General features: G+C 28.1%; 1 protein-coding gene across 8 annotated transcripts in view; it reads right to left on the reverse strand.

The window, feature by feature from the left end:
- Positions 1-1,715: 1,715 nt before the first annotated feature.
- The window catches only part of LOC103574706 (POU domain, class 6, transcription factor 2), a 506,104-nt gene continuing 496,590 nt past the window's right edge, over positions 1,716-11,229 (reverse strand). For 5 of the 8 annotated variants that reach the window (XM_053741928.1, XM_053741930.1, XM_053741927.1 and 2 more), the window contains 8 exons: positions 10,876-11,037; positions 10,518-10,774; positions 10,134-10,353; positions 9,605-9,785; positions 8,393-8,449; positions 6,777-6,860; positions 4,584-4,735; positions 1,716-3,864 (listed from right to left, as the gene is read on the reverse strand). In XM_053741928.1, coding sequence (XP_053597903.1) covers positions 3,749-3,864; positions 4,584-4,735; positions 6,777-6,860; positions 8,393-8,449; positions 9,605-9,785; positions 10,134-10,353; positions 10,518-10,774; positions 10,876-11,037 — 1,229 coding nt within the window. In that variant the 3' untranslated portion in view covers positions 1,716-3,748. The remainder of the gene's footprint in view (positions 3,865-4,583; positions 4,736-6,776; positions 6,861-8,392; positions 8,450-9,604; positions 9,786-10,133; positions 10,354-10,517; positions 10,775-10,875; positions 11,038-11,229) is intronic. The other 3 variants (XM_053741925.1, XM_053741926.1, XM_014443707.2) reach the window with 3 other exon arrangements.

Below are 11,229 nucleotides of genomic sequence, written 5' to 3' on the forward strand. Positions count from 1 at the left end.
GAGGTATATAGTAAAGAAAGGATTTTTTTTTTTTTTTTTTTTTTTTTTTCATTGTTAAATTGATTTTATAATATTGTGTAACAGTCTATTTAAATATATATTTATGTACAATGTGTATGTAAGTGATTTATTTATTAATGAATTATTGACGATTGTTTTTATTTATTTTGCTGAAAACTGTTACGAAACATTAGCCCATGTTTATTAATTTATTTAATATAATTATTGTTAATTAATTAATTAATTAAATTTTTTTTCTTGGTTTAAATGTCTCCTAGAAATATGACACTGACACTCATAAATACGTGTTTGAATTTTTAATACTCATATCAATACTCTTATAATGAGCTACAAGTTATTCATGTTTTTTTTTTTTTTGGTTTTTTTTTTTTTACGAAGAAAATACACATGATCTACATACATTTTGGATTTAGTCGCATAACAAAATTTAATAACCAGAACATCTCTGTACAAACGTTTTTTTTTTTTTTTTTCTATCAAAAAGATAAAATAACTCTGGTATTTAAAGATCGAAATTTTGAATTTTGAATTTATATTTATTCATTATTTATTATTATTATTATTATTACTATTGTTATTATTTATATTTATTATACAACTGGTTGTCAGTTTAAAATTTTGAATTTATATTATATTTTCAACTCGTCAATTTATTATATCAACCATGTAAATTTTCTTTGCATGTCTAGCTATTTGATAGCTGTACTTTTATGTATAGTATGTATAATATATTAAAGGTACTTTAATATTACAATACCTATTTTTTATTTTTATTTTTATATACAAAGGATTCCACTCCTTTTAGTGTTTCATGTTTTATGATCGCCATTTATAATTATTTATCATCCCCAAAATATTCAGATATGATCATATATTGACAAAAATTATCATATATAACCATATATACTCATACATATTCATATATGACTATTCACTCCTAAATAAGATCATATATCAATTTTTATGAACAAATATGATCATATATGAACATATATGATCATATATGAATATATGATCATATAAAACCATTAATGACGTTTTATGATCATATATGACATCCCTTGCTCGAACAAGATCATATATGACTTTATATGATCACATATGACTATGATTGCTTATACGAAGCCATATATGATATTATGTAAACAATATGGTCATAGTCGAACATGTATAGTCATATATGACTATGCGTGCTCATATAAGACCATAAATGACTATATGATCATATATGACTACACTTGTTCATACAAGGCGATATATGACTCTATGTGAACATTATGGTCATATTTTAACATATATGATCATATATGACTATTCGTGTTCATATAATGCTATTTATGATTTTATATGAATATTATAATCATCTATGATCATATATGACTTTATATGACCATATATGACTAAGTATGTTCATATACGATCATATAAAATCATAAATGGTTTTATGTGGACATGCATAGTCATTCATGGTCTTATATGATCTTGGATTTGTTCTTATACCCCATATATGATATCAGATATAAATATATATGATCATATCTGAATATTTTTTGGCAGATGGGTAAAAATATCTACAGTGAAAATAAAAAAAATAATAAATGCAAATGGGATTGTTTCTGTTAAATTTAAAAAATATGTATAGTAATAGAATTTCAGTAGAATATTATTTATTTTATTATTAATATTATTACTATTATAATTATTATTATTATTATTATTATTATTAGTATTATTATTATTATTATTATTATTTAGTAACAATAAAATGATTAAGGAGGTAAAGAAATGTTAAATCGTATGGCAGATTGTTGTTTTGGACTAGCTTCGTAAATTTATTTAAATTTTATTTATTTATTTTGTTCACATATCATCGTCCTTGTTAGTTTTATTTAATTTTCTTTATTTTTTATGTTGAATAGAGATTTAGTAGATGATTAATAGTGCGTGAAAAGGAAATTTTAATATAGTAATATAATATACTTTCACAGAAGTTATTGCGCTTTTATACCTTACTATTTATATTTTTTAATCAATACTTAAATATTTTTTATTTATTATTTTATTATTATTATTAATATACTTTATTTTCATATTATTAACTCATATGTTGGCGTAATAATTCTAGAGAGTCTTTGAGCCTGGACGTCGTAAAATTGATACCCAAATCGACGCATTGCGTTTTATCTTTTATCCATCTTACAGCACTGAGCATCCGCCCAAAAATAATCTAAATTAATTTTTCACAATAAAATCTAATACCCTGAATTGTTTTTAATTTTAAAGAAATTATAAAAAACTTATAATTCGATTTTTTTTGCTCACGTGCATTTTAAACTAAAGTTCATTTTCAAATATACAAATAAATAAAAATAATTTTGACACAATTCCCCAGGAAAAAATATTTCGATATCGTCATATATGAATTTATGCATCATTAGTAAATTTAGATCATATATAAACAGATACGACCATCTATCAATATATGTGATCATATATGAATATGTACAATCATATATGGTCATATATGATCATATGTGGTCATATATGGTCATATGTGATCATACATGAACATATGGGATCTTATGTGATTATATATGAATATCTATGATCATATGTGAACATATCTGGACATGTATGATCATATATGACCATATGTGATCATGTATGAATATGTATGATCATATATGAACATGTATGATCATATATAAACATATGTGATCATATATGAATATGTATGATCATATATGACCATATGTGATCATGTATGAATATGTATGATCATATATAAACATCATATGTCAACATCTATAGTCATCTGCGATCACATGTGAACGTATGTGATCTTATGTGAACGTATATAATCATGTGTGGTCATATATGATTATATGTGATCATATATGAATGTGTAGGATCATATGTTCATATGTGAACGTGTATGATCATATATGAATATATGTGATCATATATGATTATATGTGGACGTATGTGATCATACATGAACATTTATAATCATATGTGAATATTTATGATTATATGTGATCGTATGTGATTATATCTGATGTTACTTAAAGTCTTAAATGATCAAATCTACAATATATGATCATATCTTAGTATTTTTTCCAAGCCGTCATTTGGTATCACCTTAGAAGCAACAAGTTGATAATAAATACTTGTCATTTTTATCTTCATCATCATTATCATTATTATTATTAATTTAATAGTAATTATTATAATAATTATAATTAAAACATACTTCTAAATCTACTCATACGAATCATAAGTCGTAAGTCATAAAACTATTTACACATAATACACGCGTATACGTTTTATAATCACAATTGCCGTCAAAAGTAATACAATTATACTTTTTTTGTGATGGTTATTAATCATTATCGTTATTATTATTTTTATTATTATAATTATTAAAATTAATATTATTATTATATTTGTTTAGCATAGGCAAATACTTAGACGCAAAGAAGTCATAGTTCGTAATCGTAAGATTGCTGACATGCCACAGCCTCGGCGGGATGATTCCATCTTAATTAATTTATTAATTAATTCATTTATTTATTGTTATTATTTTTAATTCAATTAAATGTCCATTGTCATCCGCGCATTTTATCCATGTCGTTATCACGTAGCGTTACAACATTCACCATTTTTATTTTTTATTAATTGTCTTTATTTATTATTATTATTAAAATTAATTCCAGTCTTTGAATATTTATTTAGACATCATCCGCACGGTATTTTTCAATGCTTGCCGTTTGTTGCAGAACCAAATTCTTATCACTTCTCTTTCGTACCCCAATTGTTGTGCCAGTGTTGTTATTTCATTACCTAAAATTTAAATATTATAATTATTATTTAATTAAATTACTTAATTAAGTAATTTAACATCACAATAAACTAAAAATAAGTCAATTTATTTTCAAATTGAATTTCTAGCGAAACTATAGATTTTAGAAAAAAGTACTTGAAACAAAAGTTGTAGAGAATTAAATTTCCTACAAAAAAAGTTTTCATACTTATCACCGTATCTTCGATAGCACAAAAGTTACAGATAAAATAAACGCGGGAACAATGAATTCAAAAATTATCAAATTTACTTTTTTTACTTCATATTGCAATTACGTCGAAATAAAGCGACTTATGAAAAAAAGTAAAGAGTCCTTTTCTGTAGGAAATTTAAATCTCTACAAAAAAGGTCTCTTTACTTTTTAACGTATCTTCGATAGTAAAAAAGTTGCAGATAAAATAAACGCGGGAATAATGAATTCAAAAATAATCAAATTTAATTTCTTTTACTTTAGATTGCGATTACATCCAAAAAACGCGATGTATGTAAAAATGTAAAGAGAGCTTTTTTGTAGAGAATTCAATTACCTACAAAATTGTTTCTATACATTTTTGTCGTATCTCTACTAGTTTAGTTAAAATTTGAAATTTTTTATGATGACTTCTGAATACAAGTTTGAAAGCTGATAGAATTTTTTTATTTTTTCAAATAAAATAAAGTAGATTACTGTTAATATGACAAAGATAAGCAATTATCTTACCAGTCGGATGTGTATTTTTATCAAAATGTGCATTGAGAAGTTCCAAAGCCTGTGGAGTAAACGATGTCCGCCGTTTTCGTTTTTTGCTTGGCTCGACTCCAATAAATTCCGTAAGATTATTGGCACCGCTTTTATACCTATAATCATAAACACTACTCTCACTAAAATTCTGGCAACTATTTATCCCAATTGAGTATTTTACTACATTAATGTAGCAAAAAAAATTTTTATGTCAATTTTTATATGACACTACCAACATTTTATAACATTTGAATTTTTTTTTTTTCAAGATAAATTATAAAAAAAAAATATTTTAAAAAATTGCACTTATAGTTTTTAAAATTTTCTACATGCGCAATTTTTTTTTTTTTTTTTTTTTGCAATTGATTCGTAGAAAACAAGATCAGAATATTTTTTATTGTCTACCAACTTTAGAATCATATTTTTATTGGTGTAAAAAAAACTAAATATAAAAAATATGAAATTACAATAGATAAATATAGAAATATATAAAATTAATGAAAAAGAGTAATGGAAATAAATGAAATGAAAAACAACTGGCAACAGCTCAAACTTTTCGTAGTTAGAATAAACTGTGAACAAAATAAAATTCACAATAATATATATATATATATATATATATATATACATATATATATATATATATACATATATATAGTTTGGACATTGAGATAAATTTATGTTTTTAATTTAACGTCGAATGACCAAAGCATCGAAAGGCAGCGTAAAATAAAAAACCCAAAACAAAAACAAAAAAAAAAAAAACTGTAAAAAATGATATCGAGTGCAGTACTTTCGATAGTTTATCGTTCATTGAAACAATATGCTAATGGAGTTTGAGGCGCCAGAATGAATATTGACCCAACAGAAGCATTTTCTCGAATTATTATTATTTAAGTGTACCATCAAGTGACCAACTTCCGGGATTTAATACAATAAGAACGATAAAGCGAATAAAAATTTATGGAGTTTAAATGATAATAATAAAAAAAAAAAGTAATAATAGATGGAGGAATAAAAATGCTTAAACATGCGGGCGTGAAAGAAAAGACAAAAGAAAATAATTAAAGACAAAGTAAAGGTGTACAAGTGATGGGGAAGTTGCGCGGGGTACATCAGAAAACCTGATTTTAATTAGTCCACAGTTTAATTACTAAGCCGATAAATCGTGCACGTGCACCGCATAAACTAGCCGCTTTCATTTTTCCGCAGTATATATATATATATATATATATATATATACATATAAAAAAAAAATGTATATATATATATATATTGTGTTGGATTGCAGTTGACGCTGGTGGCACAGTTGCACTTAGTTTTACGTCGAGAGAATGCGAGATGGGTAATTGTTGCTGTCTACAAAGCATTTGCATGCGCAATTTTCAATTCGCTCTTTTAAATTTTTTTTGCAGAGTTATTTTATCGTGATTGTGACAGTGAATAATTAGATTGTCTATAAATATTTAATCAATATATTTATATATAATGCGGTAAAATTTCAAATCTCTGATTAAATATATCTAATGAAAATTTATATTTTTTTTTTTGTACAAATGCCGATTGACGATAATTTTTTATTGTTCTTTAGTTGTAATTAACATTCCGTATTAATTAGAATACGCAATTAATCAGGTAGATTCAATTAGCGAATTACCAATTAGCACGCACGTGGTCAGTAACCCCCGCACGCCATCTACATTAAGCGTCTGGTAATACGGTCATTCTAATCGCGGGGAAAAAAAATCTGAAAAAATTAGGGGTAAAATGGGTCAAGAAAATTTTTTTTTTTCAAATTAAAAATTTTGGTACGAATTTAAAATTTGAAATTTTTGCTGGCCCAAATTACCCCAGTGCCCATTTTGCCCCTAACAGTTAAAAAATATGAAGACTGATTTTACTACGAAAAATTCAAATTTTGAGAAAAAGTTCCGTTTCCCGCCTTTTTTTAAAAAATAGAATTAAAAAAAAAATCTGGTCCGAATTTGAAAATTTTTTCTGGCCAAAATTACCCCAGTGTCCATTTTGCCCCTAGCAGTTAAAAAATGTGAAAACTAATTTTGCTCCAAAAAATTCAAATTTTTAAAAAAAGGTTCCGTTTTCCCGCCTTTTTTTTTTTTAAATTTGAAATGAAAAAAAAAAAGTACAAATTTGAAAAATAATAAAACTCACCTCTCTTCGGCTTCTTTCATCCACCTCGCAAGTACCGGTTTTATTTTCTGCGCGCTCTTGGGCGTAATATCCAATTTTTCAAACCTAAAGCCCAAAAAAGCTGTTGCTTATCCATGAAATAATGAAACTTACGGTGTAATAAATTACCCGTTAGTATTTTGAATTATAAAAAATTCCATTAGAAAAATTTTGTTTTTTCCGTTGAAATTTTTTGTGAAAGAATAATAATTTAAGGCAGTAAATTAACTAAAGGAGCACTAAAGAGTCATGCATTATATATTTTGATGTAATTTGTGTAAAAAATAAAATATAAAAAATAACAGGACATTGACAATGCGTGCATGCGTGTAGGTTTGGTGATGCCGCGTATGATGTTGCCAACGGGTTTGGTTTGTCCCAGTCGCGTGATATATCCCTCTCAACGAATAGGAATAATAATAATAATAATTATTATTATTATATCATGAGAAACATCTGAAACGACCGGTGGACGTTAATTGATACGAATATCTCGCGTGTTGGCGACACCATGCCCAAGCTTGCCAATGCCCTGGCTCCAAGATAATAAATACATATATAATTATAATATCTATATATACACATATTTCTATATATATATATATGTATATATATACATAAAACATCCGTATACACATATTCGTTAATTATACATATATATATAGAAAATCATATATGTATATTAGGTGGCTCAAAAAAAATTTTGATTTTTTTAGACTCTTACCCTTTGAAACATTAGCGTATGATAAAAAAATATTTTGAAAACTTGAGATCAAAATTTTGAGTTTAAGAGACCGTCTGAGAATTTTGAAAAATTTTTTTTTGCTGACAAAATAAATTAAGGAAAAATCGTAACCTCAAAACAAAAATTTGGTCGCTCAGAAAAAAAATTTGAAATTTCAAAATTTCGCGCCTTTGTAAAATTTGAATTTTGATGTAAAAATTTTTAAACTATTTATTTTGCCGTAACAAAATTTTTATCTCAAAATAAAATTTTTGAACATCGCTCAAAAAAAATTTCAAATTTCAAATTTCGCGCCTTTGTAAAATTTAAATTTTCAGGTAAAAATTTTCAAACCATTTATTGTGCCTTTGTAAAAAAAAATTTGGAAAATGTAAAAAACTCTCTAGCGACCTCAAAATTTTGATCTCAAGCTCGATGTAAATTTTTTTTACCTCGCTAACTTTCAAAAAAGTGAAAAATAAAAATGAAAAAATTCTCCAAGCCACCCACTATATATACATATATATAAACTATGTATAAAGAAGACAAAATAGATAATGAAACATAAAAATACAGAAAAGGTAGAGCCTAAAAATTTTCTATCTCGTATTTTTTGAGTGCTCCTTTCAATAAATTTCACACGAACTCGATTAAGAAAGCAGTTTATTCATGGCAGCGATACCCACCCCGAGTAAACGATGGCAAAAAATAAAATTTCGTCGCATGGATATTTTTTTTTTTTCGAAAAATTGATTGCAAAGGTGGGTATAACTGCATGAGTGTTAAAATTTATTAAAGATGGGTTTATTTAAAAAGAACTTGTATATAGGTTATGTTAAATAAAGTATGTAGCATGAATAAGGGGTGAACGTACATAGCTTGCTGCTGAGAGGCAATCTGCGAGGCAGCGTACATCTGGGTAGCCAGGGCACTGGGGAACAATCACCAATGCTTAAGTTAGTCGAAACGATAATAATAATAATCTAAGTTGTTTGTTGTTGGTGCTTATATATTGTGAGAGCTACACAAGGTTTGATTCCAACTATTCTTGATAATAAACTCTTGTTACTTTCTTGTACTATTATTATTTATAACATTTCACTAACTATCACTGTTACTATTATTATTATTCGTGTATCAACGCTAATTTTATTTTATTACGAGTTTATTTATTGAAATTAAACCTTGGGCTTTAACAGCAGCCGTCATACATCTATATAAATATATCTATATATTTATAGGTCACTCGGGCAAAATGACAAAAATTTTTTAGGCAAAAAAATTTTTGTTTAAAAAGTGGGCAAGTTGGTCAATCGGGAATTTTTAATTTTTTAAATTTGGACCCATTTTGAGTCTTAGTAAAATTACGTCAGCAAAAAAATTTTTATACAAAAGAAAAAAATCTTGAAATGTCAGACGGATCAACTTGCCCCATTTGTTTTAAATAGCAACTGAGTGGTTTTAAACAAAAATATTTTTGATTAAGAATAATTACAGTTTTTTTAAAAATGGGGCAAGTTGGTCAGTCTAGTGATTTTTTTTAATTTTGACCCATTTTACCTCTTACTAAATTTTTTAAGTTCTTAAAAATTTATTTAAAAAAAGAAAAGAAAAAAAATTTTTTATTAGAGGGACTGGTCAACTTGCCCCATTTTTTTTAAACACTGAAAATTTTTAACCAAAAAAATTGTGTCCCATTTTGCCCCAAGGTCTCCTGCATAAATTAAAAGTTTGACTACACTGTAAAAAATTGGGAGTGAGTTCGAAATTTTTTAAATTTTATATTTTCTATTGGCGGGTTTTTTAAACTTTTAAATTTTTTTTCAAAAATTGCAAGTGGGCAAAAACCGTAAAAATGGCTGCTCTTCTCAAAAAGAGCTAGAGTAGATATAAATTTTTTACAGTGTACTATTGATAAAAATGACATAATTCAGGACGACTAATTTATTGTCATATATATTTTAATGCCATTTCCAGTGGCCTGGCAAACTCTTTAAATTAAAAAAAAAAAAAAAAAAAAAAAAAAAAATGGAAAATAATAACAATGTAATTAAATGTATAAGTAGTGAATTGAGAAGTATCTCACCTGCATATTGCGCTCTGACTGTACGCGGGCCCTTCAGTGATACTGAGTGCCTGTCCAACTTGAGTTTGCGTCAATCCCAGAGACAATCGTCGAAGTTTAAATGCCTTGGCAAACTCCTTAATCTCATCTAAGTTGATTCCATCCACGACGTTATTCGTAGCTTCATTGATTGTCGGTTGATCTAGTTGGTTAAATTTTATAAATTAATCCCCACTTGCTCCACAATATCAAATAATAATTAAAATTTTTTTTACAACTACACGAAAAAAAATTTCTGCGCTGAGAAAATTTTTTTTTCTGCGTAAGTCTTAACTAAAATATTTAATGTTGCAACGTCCGATTTCTCTCATAAATCTTTACGTCTAATGCCGTCTCATATTACACCACTTCCAATATATACCCACTTATTTTCTATTTCATCGCAAAAGTCAACTTGCTGTCCAATAAACAACTCGTGAGTTGCGATAAATCCGCGGGAAATTTAAATAAATCTAGTAAGTATTTAAAAAAAAAAAAAATATCAACTTACTCGGAGAATCACTGAGTAAATCGTCATCGTCTTCCTTAGGACTGAGCCTGCTACCAGGTGACAACTTCATCCCAGCATTACCTGGACCATGAGTTGTCGTTATTGTTATTTCCCCATTTGTTGCCGCCAGTCTGTTGAGAGCCGACGCGGCTGAAACCGCTGAATTGTTTAAAGGCGAGGACTGTTCTGGTCTTTCTCGATGATGTTTATCAGAGGTTTGCTGATTGATTATAATTATTTATTGTTAATATAGCTGAGCAGACGTCATAAGGTAGGATGGGATGAGAGATCGGGTTGGGTAGGGATGGGGCGGAATGGAATTGAATTGAGGATGCAATGTCGTATTTAAATGAGTGTGATAACTGATGAGAATATTTGGTATACCTGGTAGTGGTTGAGGTGTGAGGTATGCCGATGGCTGTGCTGGTGTTGCGGTGACGTAGCAAGCAGAGGTTGTTGTGATGCCTGAGCAGCTTGGGCAGCCTGGGCAGCTTGAGCTTGTGCCGCTTGCGCAGCTTGCAGAAGCTGTTGCGGTTGCATGGCATTGAGTAACTGTTGACTTGCTGAATTATTGCCTAGTAAGTGAGGCAATGACGCTGGGTTCAAACCCAATCCCGATGCAAGACTTTGACTCGTTGGCACTGCAATTATTTTTAAATTTAAAACTAAAGAACCCGGTCTTTGAGGAAAGTGAGTGGGCGCCAACCCACTGTTGTCTTTTTACCACGTTGGGGATTCTCACCATTACTCGTTGATGTGTTCATAAGGTTCTGAGGTTGTGCGATCGACTGAAGATTTGCAAGAGTTGTCGAAACAACTTGGCCATTACTGAGCGCCAGGTTGACCATTTGATTATTCGTCACATGGTTTACTGGAATAGTGAGTATCGTTTGCGTAACGAGTCCTGTAAATAATCATGTATCGTTAGGGCCATCATCCTGCAGTAGGTTGCCCACATCACCCCGTTATGATGAAAATATATATATACAGAAATATACCATGCTTGCAAATATGAAACGAATGATTTCAATGATCCTGAAGTTAGCAATGTAGTTGACAATTGTCAATTTTAAAAATTTTGAAATAGGTTAATAAA

The sequence above is a fragment of the Microplitis demolitor genome, chromosome 9 (genome assembly GCF_026212275.2).
Source record: "Microplitis demolitor isolate Queensland-Clemson2020A chromosome 9, iyMicDemo2.1a, whole genome shotgun sequence".
Taxonomy (NCBI): Eukaryota; Metazoa; Arthropoda; class Insecta; order Hymenoptera; family Braconidae; genus Microplitis; species Microplitis demolitor.